Source organism: Corvus moneduloides, chromosome 12 (genome assembly GCF_009650955.1).
Source record: "Corvus moneduloides isolate bCorMon1 chromosome 12, bCorMon1.pri, whole genome shotgun sequence".
Classification (NCBI taxonomy): Eukaryota; Metazoa; Chordata; class Aves; order Passeriformes; family Corvidae; genus Corvus; species Corvus moneduloides.
The window spans coordinates 1,640,064-1,662,401 of NC_045487.1; the positions used below are offsets into that span (position 1 = coordinate 1,640,064).

Here is a 22,338-nt window from a genome sequence, read left to right on the forward strand (position 1 = left end):
AAGATGATTTTTCCAGCTAAACACGTGGCACAGCTGAGTGGGAACAGGGAAAATGATGGGGAGGGCTGGGAGATGCTGTGTGTTCCACGCTGGGGACAAAGCCCAAGGCCGGCAAGCTGTGTCCCCACGTGGGGACCGCCAGGCGGCAGGGAGCGATCCCACTGTGAGATCCAGGCACATCCCACTGCCTGCAGGCTTGGGAAGAGCTGCTGCCAGCCCCTGGGGTGTCCTGGAGCAAAGTCCATGGGCTGCAGCTCCCTGTGGAATGCCCTGGCAGGTGAACACCCCCCAGGTATCTCACCTGGCCATCGGTCCCTCGTTATCACGGGAGCAGGGCTTATCTCCCAGCTCATTAACCAAGCTGGGCAGGGACTGGCCTGTTCTCTTTGGGGCGCAGAGAAAAGCAGCAGGAAGGAAGGAAGGGAGGAAGGAAGGAAGGGGGAAAAGCCCCTGGAGCGCCCAGGTGCACCTGCCTGGTGTGACACAGACCCCGGGACCACGGGGCTGCTCCTGGTTTATCTCCCCATCGAGAGATTCCAAAGGAACCGGCTGAGCTGTGCCGGGAACAAAGATTAATCCTGTCACCACTCCATGGCCACCGGGCAATCGATGGCCGGCACCTGCATTCCCACCCATCCCGAGGGTCCAGGGTGGGCACAGCGGAGGGAGGAAGCCTGTGGGGATGCCATGGGGCTGCGTCTTCCTGCGGCACGGGGTGTGACGGAGATGAACGGCCCGAGCCCACGGACACAGTGACCACAGCATTCCCACAGCCAGGGAAATGAACAGCACTGCCGCATCCAGGCACCTCCATTGGCTTTCCTTGTGGGAGGCGAGCAGGAGGGAAGGGCAGGGGGCCCCCAGACCGTGCCAGCCCATCCCATTCCAAGCTGTTCCCGCATCCCTTTGCCTCAGCTGCATCCAGAGGATTTGAACCACATCCAAACCAACGGCTCTGCCCCTCAGTGGGCATCCGGGCACAGAGGTCCCTGCAGTGTTTGCAGCTGCCTGGATACTATCAGGATAAATACTGCAATCGGCGTGTCACGGGATCACATCCCGGGATCAGCCGCCTTGTTCCGATTAAATTCAGTGCCCTGTGCCAGCCTGGGGGGCCACGCGCCAGATCCGGCCCCGGCCCTGGTGATGGAGAGACTGGGAGATGAGGAGGGACGGATGGATGGATGGAGGGATGGATGGATGGACGGATGGATGGATGGACAGATGGACCTCTGAGCCCAGATCCCTGCCAAGGGACTGAACAGTTCATTTGGATGCAGTTGAGGCAAAGAGATGTGGGAGCAGCTTGGAATGGGATGGGCTGGGATGGGTGGGTTTGTCTGGGGCCCCTCTGCCCTTCCCTCCTGCAGGGAAAGCAAATGTGGGTGCCTGGATGTGGCTGCACCTCCGGAACATCCAGGAGCAAACGTGGGCAGCTGCAGGAGCTGGCCTGGCAGTGGGATGGATGGATCCGTCAGTGGGTACCCAACCTCCCATGGCTCTGCCACTCCTGCCTGGGGAAATCCGAGCTGGAGAAGCCCCGGTTCCCCCTGGTTCCCCCCAGTTCCCCCCGGCGGCCCCGTCCCGGCCTCAGCTGCTGTTTTTAGACGCGGCGAGAGCGCAGCGGAAGGAATAAATCCTGACAACTCAACTACTGCAATGATGTGATGGCACCGCTCCGATAAGATGGAGGGAGCCGATTGGGAAGAGTCTTAAGCTGTGAACACGCAGCATCTCCACTCTTCACCTCGCTCACAAAGGGAAATCTCTCCAAAGGGGCTAAGGAGATTATCCCGGCTTTGCCGTCCCGGGTGCTCGAGTAATCAGGGCAGCCTTGGGGACGACAAAGGAGCGAGGAGGGTTTAAATCGAGCCTTGCTGGGCTGCGCCTGCTTGGGCTCAGCCTGGGCTTGCTCTGTGGATGGAGAGGGGATGGCTGTGGCAGAGCCGGGCTCTGCCCCCGGTTTGGGGTGCTGGGGACGCCCTGGCGGGGCAGGACCCGAGGGGGGATTTCCGCCTTTATCTCTCCTGCCCATCGCTTGCCACTTATTGATTGTTTGCTGCCCGAGTCCAAAAGCGACTCCTTATCAGGCTGAACCCTGCCCCCGGATAATGGAGCAGCCGGGCCCTGCCCCACGCCCGGAGCGGGCACCACCCGGCCCCGGGGGGGCTGGACAGGGGGGCTGGACACACAGCGGGGGGGGGCTGCACCCCAAAAGGGCGCGCTCCCCGCTCGCCAGCTGTGGGGCACAGCTGGCAGGCGCTGGCGGCACCGGCTGTGCCACGTGTCGCCTGGGATCGCCCCACGGAAGCTGGGGTGCCCTGCCCCAGCAGGATGGGCTGATAAGCATTCCCGGGACATTTGTGTTTGGGGTGTTGCTGTGCCTCGCTGGGATGGTGCTGGGAGGGGGTCCCTGTCTCCAGAGGGTCCCTATCCCAAGGGGTCCCCATCCCCAGGGGTGTCATCCCTCATGACAAGGGGTTCCCCACCCCAGGAAATAACTGGCACCTGTGCCTGCAGGGATGTGGATTTAACACTGGGAATAAGATCAGAAAAGGCTCAGGGAGGATGGGAAGGAGGAAAACTTCCAGGCTTCCCTGGGGCTGCCAGGGCCTCTCTGCCAGGGATGCCCTGTCCCTGCTCTGTCCCTGCTCTGTCCCCACTCGTGGAGCCCATCCCAAGGGGTTCCCATGCCGAATCCCAAGGCAGCCCCTGTTCCCAAGGGTCCTCCTCACAAGGGAGAACCAGGAAACACACGGGACCTGTGACCACAGGGCTGGGGACAGGAATAAACACTGGGAAAAACACCAGAAAGCACTCAGGAAGGATGGGAAGGAGGAAAACTTCCTGGCTTCCCCAGGGCTGCCAGGGTGGCGGGACCCCTGTGCCAGGGACACCCTGTCCCTGCTCTGTCCCCTCTCCCAGGGCTGCTGGGACCCCCCAGCTCTGCCCAGGCAGCGGGAAGAGGGCACTGGCGGGGGCAGGAAGCCGGAGAGGGGGAGGAAGGGGAACGCAGGGGCCCCGGAGCCGATGCAGAGGGAAGATATCCCGTCCGGAAAAGGGGAGGAGACCACAGGGGGGTCCGTGCCACAGCCCCAAGTGCCTGCAGGGGGATGGGAGAGCCCCCAGAAAGGGGGTACCCAGGTGGAGAAGGAGGGTCCAAGCTCCAAATCCCCATTGGTCCTCAGATCCAGCCAGGGCAGAGCAGCAAGAGGAGTGATTGACAGCTGTCAATCATCACCAGGCTGGCAGCATCACCCTCAGGGCTCTCACCACAAGAGTGTGAGACATTGCTCTGCTTCCCAAGGGAAAATGGAAGGGAGATGGGAACAGAGATGCCTGAGCATCCCTCCACACTGCCAGTGTCCCCAAAAGGATCCTGAGCATCCCTCCACACTGCCAGTGTCCCCAAAAGGATCCTGAGCATCCCTGCACCCTGTTAGTGTTCCCAAAAGGATCCTGAGCATCCCTGCACCCTGTTAGTGTTCCCAAAAGGATCCTGAGCATCCCTCCACACTGCCAGTGTTCCCAAAAGGATCCTGAGCATCCCTCCACACTGCCAATGTTCCCAAAAGGACCCTGAGCATCCCTCCATCCCAGCCATGTCCCCAAACTGCTCTGATCACCCTTCCACTCAGCAACGTCCCCAAACCAGTCGGAGCATCCCTTCTCTGTATCAGTGTCCCCAAACTGTCCTCTCCACCCTGCAGTGACCCCAGCAGGGACAGGTGCTCTTCCATGTCCCAAATCCAGGACAGGTGCCTCCAGCACTGCTGGGATCGTCCCCATCCCGCTGCCTTTGGCAGGAGGATTTGCTGGACACAAGCTGGGCAGGGGGAGGATGTCAGGGTGCTGAGCACCCCCTGATTTGGGACGGTGGGGGTGCCAATTCCCTGAATCCCCACTGCGCCCATCCCCCAGCATTCTCCCATGAGCACCGCTCTCTGCTGCTCCACTCCCAGCGATAAAACGGAATAGCTGGAATAATTTTTCCCACCCACACATACCAGGGTGGAGGGGGAGGGATGGGGCAGACATGGCGGGGGCCATGTCCCCCATCCCCCCGGACGAGCCGTCCCCCCCATTGTGCCCTGCTCGCCCCGATAATAAACCTTGAGGTTTCCAGACAAACTCCGGGCAGCCGGAGATTATTGAAGCTGGAGATAAACACAACCGAAGGGGAGCGGGAGCACAGGGGAAGGGGGAGCTGGGGGGGAAAAAAAAAAGGAGTTGGGAGTTTTAATTAGATGCACCAAAAAAATGAGTTGCACTGTGCCATCCCGATATGGAGGGTGGGGGGTGAGGATGGGTTTGGGGGGATCGGGAGAGGAGCCGGAGCTCTGTAATCAACCCAGAGCCATCGTTACCTCCCAGAGGAAGTATTAATATTAAATTAATATTTCATAATGAGGAATTAATTACTAAATAAAGCCCAAGCAGGCAAGACAGCAGCAGGGCTTGGGGTTCAGCAAGGTGGAGCTGCAAATTGTGATGCCGATGTGGGGAAGGGGGTGAAGAATTCCCTGGGAAGTTGGTGGGACACGACTGGCTGGGACAACGCAGAAGCCACCCAGGGTTTGGTCACAGCTCCTCCATCCCGGCCCTGCCCGTGGTGTTCCCACAGGGACAAAAGTGAAAAAGCTTCGTCCCACCTGGCGGAAAGGGAAGAACCCGGGATTCCCAGGGGCTGCAGCCTCCGGCAGCTCCCGCTGGGAATTCTCTGGTGGCTCATCGTGTGGTTGAGCAGCCTGTCCCCCAGCAGGGCTCTGCTCTGCTTTCATTCCTACCCCAGCTCCACGTGAAATTTGCCAGAGCTTTTCGTCTCATCCTTCTGGGAAAACTGGCTGGAATTGCTGAGGCTGGCTGGGCAGGGATGAGACAGCCCTGGGATGGGAGTTGGAGGCTGTGGGTGTTCCCAAAATTCTCTGCTACTGGCCCTTCTCCAGAGCAAACCAAAATGAGTGGGAAAGATGGAAACCTGAGGCTGTGGGGGAATTTGGGATGGTTTGGGGGAATCTGGGAAGGATGGACATCCTGTCTCCAGCCCCGCCAGAGGATGGAGTGAGCGCAAAGCATGGCCATGCTCCATTGGGAAGCAGAACCGAGCCAGGATATCCCAGCACCCTGGATGAAGGGGTGGCACATCCGTAGAGGCTCCCAGGTTGAGCATTTCAGCCTCCAGCTCCCGGGAATTTGCCCGTCAGCCGGACGAGCTGCGGCCCCCTCCAGGGAGCAAGGTCGTTTCAAAGATAAACCAAAACCCCCCTTCTCGCTCCTGCCACGTGGGGCTGGGGAGCCCCAGGGCGAGGTCCTGGCAGGCCACATCCCCTCTGGAACAGCAGGAACACCTCTGGGAGCACCAACCCACAGCGGGGGTGACCCAGTGACCCCCCAAAACCGCCCAGGGGACGGGGAGGCCCCGCGGGGCGCGAACAAAGGCCCCCCCGGCGCGGCGCATCCTCGCGGCCGCCATGGCTGACACCCGGCGGATCCTGCCAGATAAAGCAGAAAATTCAGGCTGCTCCGAGCTTCCCTTTTCGCCAGCTCCATCCCTGATAAGTGCCGAGCCTGCAGAGCTCCTGATAGCCGGGGCTATCGCGGCGGTTGGTGCGAGAGGAACACCCTATCGGCACGGCATCGCCGGCCCGCCAGCGACTCCCAGCCACACCGAAATTAACACCACTCCAATTACCAGAATAGAGATGGGCTGCGAGAGGCCGATAATAAAATCTCTTTTACGTAAAGAATGCAAATAACCCGCTCCGAGAGGCGAGGGGGAAGGGGAGGCACGGCCTCAGCCAGGCTGCCTGGCTCCTTTCGGGAGCTGGGGATGAGGGGCTGATGGTGACCCCACAGGGAACGGGGGGATCCGTGGGGTTGGAGCGGCAGCCCCCTCCTGCCCTGCACTGGGATCCTGGGAGCGCCGGGGGCAAAGGGCTGGGGAGCAGATAAGGAGGAGCCGGGGGTGGCCTCGCAGCTCCTTCCTGCCCCGCACGCAGGAAGGGCCGGGATATCAGCGGGGCCGGCAGGAGCTTCCCCTCGGCCGGGCGGGAAGGGGGAGCGGGGTTGCCGCCGGGCTGTGGGGATTTGGGCAGCTGCAGGAGCATGTGCGCTGGCAGCCGCCGCTTCCCAGGCACCTCCAGCACCCGCAGCCTGGTGGCCTTGGGGACACAGCGGGACCCGCCCGGGGCATCCATCCCCAAAGGCCGATCGCTGCCCTGGATCGGGGTCACCACTTCCCTACCCCAAAGCTGGGAGCTCCCCTGGGAGGAGCAGGGTGTGGGCAGCACCATCAGGGCCCGAAATGCGGCACATCCACCCCTGGAGGTCTCAGGTTCCCCTGGTCCCATCCCCATCCACCTGCCAGGAGCCGTTCCCAGTGGAACAACCCACGACTCCAACCAAGCAGCGATGGCCATGAACTAAACCACAAGAAGTTCCACCTCAAGATCAGGAAGAGCTTCCCATGGAGGGTGGCAGAGGCCTGGAGCAGCTGCTCAGGGAGGGTGTGGGGTCTCCCTCTCTGGAGACATTCCAGTCCCACCTGGACGTGTTCCTGTGCCACCTGCTCCAGGTGCCCCTGCCTTGGGCTGGATGATCTCCAGAGCTCCCTTCCAACCCCAGACATTCCGTGACTCTGGGAATCCATGTGGCACAGCCCCGTAACCTCGTGGCTTTGGAGATAATGGGTGATAGGGCTGGGGGTGCCCACAGGGCCAGCCCGGCCTCGCCGGTGCCCCGGTGCCCACGGAGATATCAGGGGGAGATAGAGGCTGAATTCGCTCCTTGGGGTTTTGATAACCATCACCAAACCACCCCAGCGTCACTCTTGTGGTTGCCAGGATGTTGGTGAAGTGCCCTGGTGCGATGCAGGGTGGGTCCAAACCCTGCCAGTGCCAGCAAGAGCGATGCCAGCTGTGGGGATGGCATCCCTGCTGCTCCAGAATCCGCTTTTACCATCCCAACAGCATCCCAGGGACGCGGCAAGTGACAGCCATCGCCTCACACCTCCCCTCCAGCAGGAGTTCTGGGCTGTGCAGCCTGCCCGGCTCCCAGCGCTCCCAGTCCTCCTCATACTGGTGCTTGCAAGAGGAGGGGAATGCTTGAGGAGCGCTCCAGCAGATCCAGTGAGGACGCTGGGACGGAGTGGGACGACTGGCCACACACCAGGGACTCACCTGGCCCATTCCATGTGTCCGGCTCCTGGGGGTTTTCTCCAGGATCCGTCTTGTCCGGCTCCTTCGGACTCTCCAGAGCATCTCTGGACTCTGCAGCAGGAGGGGGAAGGCAGCAGGTCACGAGCAGAGAATTACAGGGGCAGCATTCCATGGGGGCTGGGACCACGGGGCCCGGTGACACCCGTGGGAGGGCCACAGGGAGGGGATTCACATCCCCCTGGGAATGCCCCATCAGGCCAGCCAAGCCCCTCCACCCCAAAGACTCCCCAGCCCAGCCCAAGCCCGCGGCACATCCGTGCCATCCCACGCCAGCGGGCTGCGCCCCGCTCCCCTCACGGCTCTATTTGTGGCGTATTCATAGCAACTTGATAACAATTATTTTCTCCATTAACTGCTGCTGGAGATGGGCTGATAAGGCCAATCTGCATATGACAGTGTGGCAGATTAGTGCCCAAAGTACATGTTTGCCTTGGCGTCCCGGGCGGATCAGGCAGCGCGGAGCCCAATCGATCGGCGCCACCGCGGCCGCCCAGCGGTGACGTCACCGCCATCGGAGATTATTAATACAGGTGATAAGCGCAATGATTAACATCAAATAAATCAATCACCGGGTATAAAAGTCCTATTATTTTTGGCTATAAATCAAAGTGCCTGGCATATCGATTTTTATCCATCGCGCTGAAAGCTTTAGTGGCCGTTATTGCTGCTTGGCCTTATCTCTGCTATCACCTCTTTATCGAGGCAGGCCAGTGCCAGGTGCAGCTCCGCGCCCCGGCTCCGGCTCCTCGCCCCCAGCTCTGCTCCCCCATCAGATAAGAGACCTCGCTTCCCTCCACCGCTGAGCAAAGTTTGCCTGGGAGACCGCCCTGACTCAGCTACTGGGGGCCCTTCCCTGCTCCAGTCATCAGGTCCCCTCCCTGTTCCAATTATCGGGCTCCCTCCCTGCTGTGCTGTAGGATCCCTTCCCTGCCCTGGCTGTCGGGGTCCTTTCCCCGAAATCGGGGTCTCTCCTTGCTCCAACTATCAGGGTCCACTCCCTGCCTTGGCCGTTGGGATCCCCTGGCCTGCCTCAAATATGGGGGTCCCCTCCCTGCCCTGGCTATTGGGATCTCTCCCTACCTCATCTGTTGGGGATATCAGGGTCCCTTCCCTGCCCCAAATTTTGGGGTCCCTGACTGTCTCAGCTATTTGGGTCCCTTCCCTATCTTGACTATTGGGGTCTGTCCCTGTCCCAACTCTCAGGGTCCCCTCCCCATCCCGGTTATCGGGGTCCTCCCCTGCCCCAGCTGGTGCAGATCTCTGGTGCATCGTGGCCTGGCTGCCCTGGTTTTGGGGGACACTTCTCCCCCAGAGCCAGCAGTGGGAGGCAGCGGGGTTTGCCGGGAGCCGCGGCTGGGCTCGGTGAGGCGGCGCAGCCTTGCCCCGGCGCGGTTATCTCAAAGGGCACTGCAAACATTAACTGATTGGGATTTGCCCCCACCTCCACAGGAAGGAACTCAAAGGATATCTGGGACTGTTTCAGCCCGGCCCTGAGTCGCAGCCACCTTTGGGGCGCGGCACAGCGCGGTGCAGCTCGGCACGGCGGCAGCCTGGCGGCTGCGTGGGCAGCACGGTGGCACCAATGGCCCTGTGCCCCCAACCCACCCAGGGCCAGCACCTGTGGCCTGTGGGGCTGCTGGGCACCCTGGGGGAGTCACTTGGTACCCCAAGGGATGGGACTTTGTGCCCTGGGAGCAGGAACTTTGCACCCGGAGGGACGTGACCAAGATCTTGAATGGGGAAAGGAACTTTGTATTCCAAAGGATGTGACTTTGTACCCCAAGAGGTCACTTTGCATCCCTGGGATGGGACACTTTGCACCCCAAGGAAGGGGGAAGGGTCATTTTGCACCTAAGGGGTCACTTTGCACCCAAAGGGGTCACTTTTTATCCCAAAGGGTCCCTTTACATCCCTGTGAAGGGTCACTTTGTACCCCAAACTCTGTGACTCTACACCCCAGTGGGGTCACTTTATCCCCCAAGGGACACGACTTTGCAGCCTGGGCTGTCCCCAGGGCGTCCTGCCACCGGCCAGAGGCTGCCCAGAGGGATGGAACCCCCCAGGGACACGGGGGTATCACTGACCCACCAGTCCCAAGGGGTGGCCACGCTGCTTCGTTAGCTAATTAACACCCTGCCCCACCAGCAGAGACTCTCCCCGTGGGGAGGGGACAGCAGGGACAGTCCCAGGGCTCACCGTCACTGCCGGGGGGGCTGCAGGTGTCGCGCTCGGCGGAGCCCTCGCGGTCCGAGGTGGCCCCGTCCCTCTCTGAGGGGCTCTTGTCCCCCACCGGGGCATCCTCACCTTCCTCCATCGCTGCCAGGGAACCTGCAGGAACACGGACAGGCTGGTTAGAAGGGGACAACCCGAGGGAAAAGACCCCAGGAGGTTTTCCCAGCCGGGAAATCAGGATGCTGGGAGGAAACACCCCACAGGAAGGGAAGGGAAAGCCCCTGCCCAGCCGTCCCATGGCCCAGCACCTCCCTGGGGTCCCCTGTCCCCTTGCAGAGGTGGCCGTGTCTTGCTCCAGGTGTTCCTGAGGCGTCCCCTCCCTGAGGCACTGCGGGGAACAAGCCTGGCAGCAAGGGGGGCACACGGCTGTGGCGTCACCCGTCCCCAAAAGGGACCCCAGAAATAGCCACCCCTTATCTGACGGGGGACGCAGACAGAGGGGGATGACGCTGCAGGGGGGACACAGAGGGGACAACGGGGGTGCACAGGGGGACACCCCTCAGCCCCACCACCCCTCTCGGCCGTTTCCATGGCAATGCAGCATCCCTGTCCCCCCCAAAGCACGACAGCAAGGCCCAGCACCGGCGGCACACGAGGCTGGCACCACACGACGCCGCGGTGCCGGGGGCTGCCGGGGCCCCACCCGGGCCCGGGATCGGGGGATCACGGGAGGATCGGAGTGGGGCCAGCCCGTCTGCAGACCTCAGCTGCTCGCCGTGACTCCAGGCATGTATATTTACAGCAGCAGAACAAAGAGCCCATAATCTATACAAAGCACACAACAATGAGCGTGAATAAAGAGGCTGCCGGAGAAGGGAAGGCAATTTATTCTAATTCTGCTAATTTCAGTTCCAGCACAATTAAAAAGGCTCTGATAATATTCAGAAACAATCGCCAGCTAACAAATCGTTTCTCCCGCTGTAAATGAAACATTGTTAGGCTAATTTCTTCCTTCACGCCTTCACGGCTCTTGGGCTTCTGATAAAGTTAACCCAACGCTCGCCTGCGCCGGGGTTTGGCACCTCCAGCCTGCCCAGGGAGGGGTGGACGGGGCTGGGAAGGGAGGGGTGGGACCAGGAGGGCACCTGGCACCCACCCAAGGGTGCCGAGACCACCCACATCCTGCCCGGGAACAGCGGGAAGCAGGATGGGCATGGCTTTGGTACCACAGCATCGTGGCCTACAGGGGTGATGGGCAGCCAACAGCATCCCATCCATGGTCTCTGGATGCATCCCAGATCCCACCCTGAAATGTCCATCCCCAGCCAGGAGGGAGATGGGGATGCCCCATATAAATCCAGCTGGGGTTTGGGTACTGCGGTGTCCCCCAGTGCCTACAGGGATGAGGGGGAATCAGCAATCCTGGAATCTCGTCACTGCGATCCCTGGATGCATCCTGGGACCACCCACATCCCACCCCAAAACACTGAGGGGCCCAGCCATGAGGAAGATGAGGATGCTCCACACAAACCCAACTGTGCCAAACCTGCTACGGGGATGACTGGCGGCCAACAGCACCCTGGAATCATCTCACACCGTCCCTGGATGCATCCCACATCCCACCCCAAAACACTCCCAAGCGCGAGGGAGATGGGGATGCTCCACATAAACCCAACCATGGCGTTTGAGGACCACGGCGTCACCCAGTGCCCGTGGGGAGGAGGGGTGGCCAACAGCATCCCGGAATCACGGCCTGGGATGCATCCCGACCCCGCTGCAGCATCCCACTCCCCACGGATGGGTGCCCATGGAGGCACCGCCAGCGCTCCCAGCTGCGCGGGTTAAACGAACCGCTGGGAAAACAACTCTAAAAAACGGGGAAAAAAGGGGGAAAAAAAAGAAAAACGAGTGAGGGAGAGGGAGCACGGAGCAGGAGCGGAGCGTCACTTGCTGGGATTGCTGGGAGCCCTGCACAGTTATCACCGCACACAGCCTCCCTCGGCTGGCCTGATCTGTCTATTCTTCATTAAGCAAATACGCTGAAATGGAAATGAAAACATAATAGCTATTTGATTCTCGGCGAGATATTTTGCATATTGGTTCAGTGCTGATAGTGGAATTTCATCAACTCCCTTTTTTCATGCTTTAAAACTGAATTACTGAGGCTGGTTTTACAGAGAGGGGAAGAGCCAAAAAACGCTCCCTTCCAAGATACTCCGCTTCGACGATTAACTCTTCTCCCTCCCTCCTTCTCTCTCTTTTTTTTTTTTTTATTGATAACGAGCAAGGATTTCTTTTTTTTTTCCCTTCTTCTTTTTCTTCTTTTTTCCTCAAAAAAAAAAAGAAAAAATAAAAACCGACGGTGACTCTAAAAACTTGCAGGAAGCCGAGGCCGTGAGCCCGTGCCACCAGGGCTGGGGCCGAGGGTCGGCATTCCCAGGGAAACCCGGAGTTATCCAGGTAATGATTTGATCGCTGCACTCCAATTAAGGCTCTCCCAGCGCAGGAACAATAAAGCTTTTCTTGATTCTTTGTGCTTAGCTGGTAAATTAAATGAAAGGCAAAAGAATATAGGGAATATCAAGGAGGTTGGGGGGGGGGGGGGGACTTTTCCAGGCTGCCAAGAGCGAGACCCTGGGCGCTCGGAGAGCCGGCACGGAGACAAGAGCAAAGTGATAAGAGGCCTTGATAACAGATAGAAAATAGCAACAGCCACAGACTTTCCCACCGGCTCTGGAGCAGGGAGAAGGAGGAGGAGGAGGAGGAGGAGGAGAAGGAGGAGGAGGAGGAGGAAGAGGAGGAGGAGTTCCCGTGGTGGAAAGCAGGTCCTGGATCGGGAACACGTGTGGGCTGGTGGCAACCTGCCTTTGCTGGCTGGCGCTCGGCGCTGCCGTCAGGTCCAAGTGTTTATTTTTAAATACGAATTTAAATAAAAATTCCCATCCAACTCCTTCCAATTCCTGTCTCTGGAAGCGTTCAAGGCCGGGTTGGACTGGGCTCGGAGCAACCTGGGCTAATGGAATGTGTCCCCGCCTGTGGAGGGGGAGGAAGGAGATGAGCTTTAAGGTCCTTCCAACCCAAACCGTTCTGGGAATCCATGACTCTTATTTCTAAAATAAAAATTCCTCCAAGTCCCATTGGGCAGGGGATGAGTCCAAGAAAGGCTCCAGGAGGCAGGGAACGAGGGACAGAGCCCAGAGCCGGATGGCCTCACATCCCAAACCTTCTCTCCAGGCACCTCAAAGCTCAGCCTTGGCTCTGGGTGTCACTGGGTGGGGGACAGAGGGGACACCCCAGCTGTGCCAGGGCATCCTGGGGGATGGGATATTCCAGCTGACCAGGCGGGCAGTGTAATGAAGGATCCCTTCTGCATCCTTCCAGCTCCTCCTCATCCCTGTGCTGCCACCATCCTCTTCCAATTAAAACCCCACGGTAATAATAACAACAACAATAATAATGATGATGATGGAAACCAACTCAAAGCAGGTTGGCGAGGCTCCAAACCAGATTTTGGGATGCATGAAGCATCACCAGGATGCTCACCCATCACCTCATGCTGGAAATGTGGGAATTCCACTCAGGCATAGCTTCCTCGCTGCCCCTAAATCACCTCCTTTCCCCCCAAATTATGGAGCCCAGAGCAAAGGGCTGGTACTCCTCAGAGAGAGATGCTGCTGGAGACAGTCCCAGCTGCTCCTTTAGGAAGGGCATCGCTGGTGGTTTGGTGGGATCCGGGACATGCCGGCATTCCCCAGGGTCTGGCGGCAAGACTGTGCCGTGCCCGCCCCGCAGCCAGAAACACCCGGAGAACAACCCGGGCTGCAAATCCCGGCTGCTGCCGGTATCTGATGGGACAGCCGCCCGCTCTTCTCACCCAATTCCTTCCTGGGCCCTACCAATGTTTGTTTTACCAACGACCTCGGCTGCTCCCGAGCCCGTTCCCTGCGGATCGGGAACGCCAAGCCGGGACAAACGAGGTTTCGGTGGACGCCGGCCCTCAAAGGTCCCGTCAGTGATCCAACAGGACATCTTCCCTTCCCTCAGGTGATGCTGCACTCAATTCCAATAGTCTGGAGTCTGTCTGGGAGAAAAAGGGGCTTTCTGGGGCACAACTCAGCCCTGTTTCCTATCAGCCCGGCTGCAGCATCCCGGGCCGGGCTCTTCCCATGGGTATCTCCCCGTGAAAGATCAGCCCCGTGCACGGAGCCGATAGCGGCTGGGGCCGGCCCCCGGGGGCTTTATCTCCAATTTGAGGCCCTTCTCCATCACCCCCTGATAAAACTCACCCTGACCCTTCCCGGGGTGCCCTGGGGGAAAAGGGCAAAGAAAGAACAATACATGGTTGGAGAGTTGGAAGGTGAAGGGGGGGATTTATGAATTTGTTGTTAAATTATTACTGGTTTATCCAGGAGGTGGTGGGGATGCTGTGATTGCTGACAGGGGATATCTATAATCATTTATAAATGACATTTATAAACTTATTACATTTTTGTATTTAGGCGTAATTTATCCAGCAGAGGAATAGGGGATAGAGGTGCTGGGTGATGCTGTAATCCCTGGTGGGGGAGATGCTCCAACTGCTCATGAGGGGTTTTTTAACAATTAATATTATTACATTTATAATCTACTAGGCCTAATTTATTCCAGGAGGGGAGTAAAGGGTGGTGAGGGCATGGAGGTGGTGAGTGATGCTGCCATTGCTCATGGGGTGGTATTAACAATAATCATGAGATTTCTAATAACGACTGAACTTGTAATATACTTAGGCCTAGCTTTTCCAGGAGGGGAATGAAGGACAGAGCGGGAATGGAGGTGCTGGGAAGGCTGGGATGGGATGGGATGCTCCAGTTGCTGCTGGGGAGCTGCTCTGTCCCAACCACCACAGCCCAGTCTGGTGGAAGGTCCCGGCCCTGGAGCCGGATGAGCTTTAAGTTCCTTTCCAACCCAAACCACTCCAGGGTGAAATCCAGACACCATCCCTGGGATGAAGCCCCCCGGAGCATCCCTCAGTGCTGGGCTGCCCCAGGGGAGCCCCCTGGGGAAGAGCAGAACTGGGGAGAGGCCGAGCCTGAGAAAAAGCAGCGCTGCTGATAGGGGAGGGATTGGTTTCAGCCGGAGCTGCTCGCGCTGCCAAGCCCAGGCGGGATCGCGGCGGGTGCAGTTACTGAACATTCATCACTGCCTGAACTCTGTAACTTTATCAGCGGCGAGCGGCGCCAGCGCCGGCCCCGCCAGCCCCGGCTCCGATGGGCCGATAAACCACCGAGAGATCCCGGGAGATTGGGGGGCTCTGGGGGCCGCCATTCCAAATAGGAACGGCCGGCGGATCAGCCGCGCACGAGGGAGGGGACGCGGGGAAACAGCGAGGGAAGAGATCCGGGGACAATGACAATGGAGTGACTTTAGGTTTCAGATGGGGTCGATAAGGCCCTGATAGATTTGGAGAGAGGAGAGAGCGGAATGGAGCCGTCCCCGGCCTCGGCGCAGCAGATGGATGGGGTTGCTCCGGGAGAAGGGATGCGCTGAACGTGGGCCTGCCTTCCTGGCTGGAGAGCACACGGAGCCACGAGAGGCTGCTCAGAGCGCAGCAGGGAAACTGAGGCAGCTGGTGAGACTGGAAGACAAGGACTGGTCCTTACTGGGGGGACTGGAGGCGTCTCCACCCAATCCCCACCCAAGAGCAGTTTGAGGCGTTTATCCCCATGGTGATCCAGGATTCAGGCACTTCGGGAGCAGCTGGATACCCAACAACAAGGGAAGAGACTCCAGCCATGAGGATCAGGCTCCAACTGTGCCACCATTGCTCCCTGCCAGAGGGCGGAACTGGGGAAAACCCCTCGATTTGGATACTTCTTCTCCCACCTGGAATAAAGGCATTCCAGCCAGGAATGGCTGGGGGTGGGGATGCTCAGAGCACATCAATACCAGGTGACAGCGAGGACAGAGGTCAAGCTCTGGGCTAATCCAGCGACAAATTACCCCGGAGATGCCGAGCTGGAGCCATCCCCCTTCCCGTGGGAAGCAGCTCCAGGCCCATCCCGCTCCCAAAAGCGATGGAAAGGGAACAGGGATGGTCTCCAGTGTCCACCCCAAGCCTTTCAGTCTGTGACAGCCCTGGGTGATGACAAGGCCGGAGGGATGGGGACAAGGACAGGGATAAGGGGACATCAGCAAACACGCTCTGCCCAGGATGTCCCTACTGCTCCCAGTCCCACAGGGTGCCTGATCCCAGCTCCCGGTGCCATCCTGGAGCACTCCAGGGAGCACTGTGGCCACGAGCAGGAGCTGTGGGAGCTCCAGGAGCAGGGAAGGACCCTCAGAGGGTACAGCCAGGCTGGGTGGCCCATCTGAGAGCAGCTGGCACACGGAGATCCCTGTGACAGCGCTGCTCCCAAAAAACCTTCCCTGCCTTCCCAGCACCCCAACCCTCCTCTTCCTCCAACTCCAAGCCCTTCTCCTGCCCAGCCCCGTGGACGCCGAGTTCTCTCTGTGTAAACGTGCCTGTGCTGCCTCTTTCTTTTTTCTAATTTTTTTTTTTTTTCCTGTTCTTGGCATTTTGGTGGAGCGAGATAAGAGTAAAAAACAACAGAGCTGCTCGGAGAGTGAAAAAGGGAGATAGATAACGCAGATACCGACTCCTACACAAAACAGTCCTGGCTTTATCTCTGCTTTTTATCACAGTTCCCCTAAAAAAAATAAAGAGAGCAGCCCGACTGGAATGGGGCAGCACATTAAAAAATGAACTTTATACTGTTTGCTCTTAAGTTTTATATTTAGATGAAACAAACCCAGATTCTCGTGGTCGATACCTTTTCCAAACCAAAAAGCCTGGAAGCTCTGTTTGTTCCAGTGGGGATGAGCGAGGGAAGTCAGGGAGTTACGTGTGGACGGGGCAGAGGGATGAGGCTGCTCCAAAGCATCCAGGGCAGGGAGAACCAGGGAGCAGCAGAACCAGCGAGATGGATACCGACATGGAGATGCTTCCCGAGCATCCCTAGGTCCTGCCCCAGCAACTGCCAGGATCAGCTGGCAAAGCCCAAGCTCCCTGTGATCCAGGTCCCTGGATGCAGGAACAGCATCTCCATCCCAGCACAGGGACACGACTGGACGTGCCCTACACCCCATCCGCGTGGCTCCCAAAAATCCTTTCTCCCCACCCCGTTCCTGAGGGCGCCTCACAGGGCTCTGCCTTCCTGCTGGGAAGGGCATTTTGGAGCAGCAAAAACCCCAACTCCCAGGGCATGGCCAGAAAGAGGGAAGGAAGAAGAAGAAAAAAAAATAATAAAAATGGACTGGAGGTTTTTCCCTCCCCTCGCACTCCCTTCCCTACCTTCTTTTTGAAAAACATAATTTATCTGTGTATTATCAAGAAATCCAGACACTTTAATCAGTGAGCTATGAAGTCAGTATTTCCATTCTTATCTAGCGGAGGAGTGGAAATGGAGAGCAGATAGGCAGCTCCGAGCCCGGCCGTGGTGGGGAATGTTAATGGGAGGAGCGGCGGAGCCATTGGCTACCGAGCTGCCGCTATCGCTGCCATTATCGGGCCCTTATCGCGGCAACCATCGCAGCGCAGTAATGGGGCCAGTTCAACTTTCCGCATTATCATAGGAGCTGCGAGTAGCATGAGAGGCCTCGGCTGGGAGACGGAGAAGAGAGCGAGCGGCCAAACTTCCCGGCGGAGCAGGGAGGGGAGGGAAAAGCGGCTTTTCCTCCCCGCCCTGCCCTCCTGGGCTGGGGATGCTCTCCCTGCTGCTCGCGGCCCCACATTCCCAAAGCTCTGTGCACTCCGGGTGCTGTCCTGGAGGAGCATCCCCAAAGCTCTGGGGACTGACCCCAAGGTGCATTCCCAAAGCCCCAAGCACAGAGCCAGAGAAGTATCCCCAAAATCCCAGGCACCGATCTCATCGAGCATCCCAAAGCCCTGGGTACCATCCCAAGGCACATTCCCAAAGCTACAGGGACTGACCTCGATGAGCATCCCCAAACCCCTTCAAGCATCCCTAAATTCCTGGGCACTGACCCCAAGGTGCATCCTTAAAGCCCCAAGCACTGAATCTCTTGGGCATCCCCAAAGTCCAGGGTGCCAAACATTCCCAAAATCCTGGGCACTGACCAAAGCCCATCCCTAAAGCAAGGGGCACTGACCCCATCAAACATTCCCAAACCCTGGGCACCGATCCCCTCAAGCATCCCCAGAAACGCAGGTGCCAACCCTAAATACTCCCAAAGCTCCAAGCACTGACCCCATGGAACATCCCTAAAACCCCACACGCTGACCCCCAAAATCTCTGGGCCGTAACTCCACTGAGCCTTCCCAAAGTTCTGGGCCGCCGGCCCCACTGACCATCCCCAAGCCCTGGGCACCGACTCGGAGGCGCATCCCCAGATCCCGGGGTCACGCTCCGGGCCGGCCAAGGCCGAGGGAAAACAATGGATCCACATTTCATCAGATGAACAAATTAGAGGAGCACATTTCCTCCACGCGCTATCGACTGGGAGATGTCAAGAAAATATGTTGATGTGAGAAAGAGGAGATAAAGAATTATTTTGGAGGAAAAAAGCCGTGGAAGGCTCTTATCTGCAGTGACTCATAGGCACACACTCCTTAACCCCACTGCAGCCCAAGGTCAGCAGTTGCATTCCTTTCGGCATTTCAGCCCTTCCAAAAAAACATGTTGCTGCAGGAACAATGTGGAGCCTTTGCCGGGCAGCCATCGGAAGAGGGAACTGTATTAGCCCCGAAACACTTGAACTTTCCTGATAAAAGGAGCAGCAGGACACAGCCTGGCCAAGCCGGAGCGGCCAAAAGCCCTGAGTCAGGCAGCAAAGGCAGTCATGGGATGTGGCGCAGAACAAAAAGGAGATACTGGCCTCCTGCTCCCATTCCTGCTCTTCTCCAAAGTGGGGGAGCTGTTTTCTTGGCCCCACAGGAAGAGAAATCCATGCCCTCGGCATGGAGCAGAGGTGGAGTGCGATGCAGGGCTGGCACAGAGGCCTTTTCCAATGTATCTTCTCAAACGCTGAATTCCCAAAAGCTCCAGGTTCCTTGCTCCTCGGTTCCTCTGCTCACATCCTCTCTCCGGGCAGCATCGGATCTCAGCCCCGGCTGTGCCTCTGGGCTGGTTTTCCCTCCACAGCAAAGCCCCATCCAGTGTTTTCCAAGGCACATCACGGTTATTTTGCAGTAGGACGGACGGCACGCACGGAAAACATCCTCAAAACATCCTCTTCCTTTGGCCAGCTCGGCTGTGTTTGACCCCAAATCCACCAACACCACACAGGGCCCAGCAGCTCCATCCCCGGCCCCGCTGTGCCCAGTTTGGGCAGCGTTGTCCCTTCCTTTCCCAGGGCCGTGGGTGTCCCCTCAGGGCTGGGAATGCTGCACTGTGCGGGGATTCCCAGGGATGCTGCCCCGGTGGATGTGGACACAGTGGTGCCTTTGGGATGCTGCCCTGGCTGGGTGGCCCCGCTGGCTTCGCAGGGAGGGGACCCAGGGCTGCCCCTCTCCAGGAACCTGGGACCACCTGTGCCGTGGCACAGCCTCCTTGCACAATTCCTGCAGCACCCGTGGGGAAAGGATTGCTTTCTTCCCAAGCCCTGATTGCCGAGCTGGCCACATCACAACTTGGCCAAAGGGGAAGCTGCAGCTTGCTAGGTGGCCTCGTGATTCACCATGGAAAATAAGACCTTGCCCAACCTCGCCACTTCGGATCCCGAGGTGCAAATCCCAGCTGGAGGTGGCTTCCCCGGGATGCCAGGGACAGTCCATCGCCGTGGCTCCGTGCCCGCCCGGTGTGCCCGGGCTGGGGACGGCGTGGGGGCATCCCCCAGGGGCTCAGGAGGCGGAAGAGCGGCAGCAGACACAGAACCACCCCAACCCCGGCGCCCACGGGCCCTGGAAGCAGCCGCCTGGCAAAGCCTCCGGAGCCTCCCTCGCCGGCGCGGCTCCAGCGCCGCCTTCTCGCCCCGCGGCCGCGGCACTGGCAGGGACGTGCGCCGGGCTCTCGGCAGAACTGGTTTGGCCATGCTCCTGGCTGCCGTGGCCAGCCCGGCTCCAGCCCTCGCTCTCCGAGCATCCCCCTCATCCTCCCTGCCCGCTGCGGAGATGGGATGGCCAGGAAGAGCCATCCTGGGATATAGCCCCAGCACGGTCCCAAAAGGGCTTGCGGGGTTCCCTGGCGTTGAGGGATGAAGTGTGCCATGGCTGGCAGGGCACAGGGCTGGTGGCGCTGGCCACCAGGGCTAGTTATTCATTATCCACGGGGAATGGATTTCCTGCTCCGAGCTGTCATCTTGGCCACCAGCTGCCAAGCACGGTGCCAACCCTTCTCCCAGACCTGGGGCCTGCAGGGATGCTCACACCTGGAGCACTGGCTGTGGGAGAGGAGGGAAACTTCCTCCAGCATCACCTGAGGCTGGTCCAGACCCTCCACTGAGCAGGAATGTGGCTTGTCCATGGTGGGAAACAGCTGCAGACGGCTGGGAGAACTCCCACGGTGGGCTCTGCCAGGTGCATCCCACCAGTATCCCACTGGCACCACAGCCCATGGGTCACTCCCCAACCCCGTCCCACCTGTGGGGACCACGACGGGTGCCCGGCCCTGGGAGCCCCCGATGTCACCCACGGCGCATCCCAAGAGGCCGGTGACAGCCAAGCTGGGCAGAGCCGCTGCGGGGGCAGCTGTGCCACGGGGCTTTGCCACCTGCACCCCTGCCAGCTCCGAGGAGCCGCCGCTCGGATGCCACCGCGCCAGGGCTGGCAAATGCCTTGGGGCGTTTGCACAAGAGGGGAGGGGTTGGCAGGCAGCGCCCGTGGGTGTAGCAGACATGTGGGACACGGGGATGCCACCCTCGGGATGCCAGGAGTGGGATACAGGGGGATGCGAGGCTGAGGGAGCCCCGGGATGTGCAGAAAATTCCGCTTTTGGGAGCAAAGCTGGGAGGCCGTGCCGGCACCCGCCTCATCCCGGGAGCAAACCCTCCCCACCGCACGGAGCACCCCGGGGTAACACCGCCCCAAACAGCCCCCGCCCACCCCGCCCCGGCGGCGGGGAAGGGGAAACTGAGGCACGGAGGTGGCGGGGATGGAAAAGTGCAGCAGCATCAGAGCGCTGGGGGAAAAACAGGCAAGAAAAAAAAGAAAAGCAGCAAGCAGAGGAGGTTGAAACAGAGTCACCTGAAAGGGAAGGAGCGACTCAGGGAGGGAAGGCAGCGGGAAGGAGCGGGCAGGAGGCGTGCCGGGAGCATCCCACGCCACCGGCTCACCACGCCGCCGCTAAAAATAGACGCTGGGTTGGCCACTGTCATCTTCACGAGAAACGCAATTTTCCAAGCTCCCGGGAAGGACGGCTCCCACGGCCCGGCCGGCACCGCCACCCTCTGCCCGGCTCCAGGACCCCCTTCCCGGCACCGCCGCCGAGCCCACGCGGCACCGGGGAGCAGCCGAGCGTGCAGGAGGAAAAGGAAAAAAAATAAAACCCGCCCAGCCCAGCACAACCCGTCAAGAGACGGCGGCTTTAACAGCGCAGATCACACTCGTTATCTGACACCATCTAATAGCGATTAAAGAAAATCCACACGCAAAAATACGACGGTGTTTTCACCTCCCCCCGCCCCCCTCCCCACCCCCCCCCCAGCCCATGCGTTCACTCGGCGGAGCAGAATGGGAGATAATCATCAAAAAAAGTCAAAGCTCTCATCAAACTAATGCAACATCTGCAGCCGATAACAGGCGCTGGGGAGAGCTCGGCTTCTCAACCCAGCTCGTTCCACAGAGCGCGTGGAGGGGGGGGCAAAACCACCCCACCACCTTGAGAAATAAAAACACACATGCAGCTGCCCCCCATCAGATAATTAAAGTGCCTGCGTTAATCATATTTGCAATGGAACAAATTGTTGGAGCCCTTTTGCCCTTCTTTGCTGTGTTTGTTGTTGTAGCGAATCCTGCTCCGGTCTGGTGGGGAGAGATAAGTGATCCTTATCAGCCCTGGCAATCTCTATCAGGATGGAGATCGGGGCTCGTCGCTTATCAGGAGCTCAGATCTACTGTAGCTGAGCACAGAATAAAAAGGGAAAAGGAAAAAAAAACACCGTAAAAAAAAAAAAAAACCACAAACAGGCCCCTGCAACTATGACAAAACATTGGCTTCCAGCTCACTTAGGAACAACAACAACAAAAAAAATCTGTATTAAAAGAACAAGGGAGGGGGAGGCACATCAGCGCGATGAGATCAATCTCCCGCTTATCAGGCTCCCCCATCGCAGGACCCGGCGCTGCGAAAGCACCGGCAGCTGCCAGAGCCTCGCTCATCAGCTGGGCGCCCGCGCTCCCATGTTTGAAGTTAATAAATATAACAGGCTATCTGGGTTGGAGATCAGCTCCTGCTCCCTATCAGCCCCTCACATCTATCTACCAGCAGAACAAAAGACAGACACACACACACACAAAAAAAAAAAAAAAAAAAACAACAGAGAAAAAAAATAAACCACCCCATAAAGCAGCAGCAGCTGCAGGGAGGTTGGTGGTACAGGCAGGGATGGAAAGATACTGTCCTCTGCGGGCGGGAACCCCCAAAAATGAAAGGAAGAGATGCTCGGGGTGTTTTCTCCGCTATCAAAAGCCACCATCGCGATGCAATCGGCTTTCAAAGCCTCCCCACCGCGTGCCACCGCTGCTGCCGGGGGGGCTCGGAGGGAGCGGCACCCCCGGCCCCTCCATCCCCGCACGGCTCTAGCCCGGAAAGGCACGAAGAAGAGGAAGGTTAAAGCAGCTGGTTAAATATAGTCCGGTGTCTGATCTTTGTCTTATCTCTGCTGGCGATCGCCCGCTCTCCCGGCGATCTCCCCGCGAGCCTTAATCTGCGCCTCGCATCGGGCTTCAAAAAAAAACAACAAAACCCCAACCCCACAAGAGAAGGCGAAGCCAGAGCGAGAACATCGCGTCACC

The 22,338-nt window shown here is 58.9% G+C and overlaps 1 protein-coding gene across 1 annotated transcript in view; it reads right to left on the reverse strand.

The window, feature by feature from the left end:
• The window catches only part of ZFPM1 (zinc finger protein, FOG family member 1), a 35,755-nt gene that overhangs the window by 11,384 nt on the left and 2,033 nt on the right, over positions 1-22,338 (reverse strand). Inside the window, exons 2-3 of the mRNA XM_032121955.1 lie at positions 9,414-9,545; positions 7,179-7,268 (exon numbers count right to left, since the gene is read on the reverse strand). Coding sequence (XP_031977846.1) covers positions 7,179-7,268; positions 9,414-9,545 — 222 coding nt within the window. The remainder of the gene's footprint in view (positions 1-7,178; positions 7,269-9,413; positions 9,546-22,338) is intronic.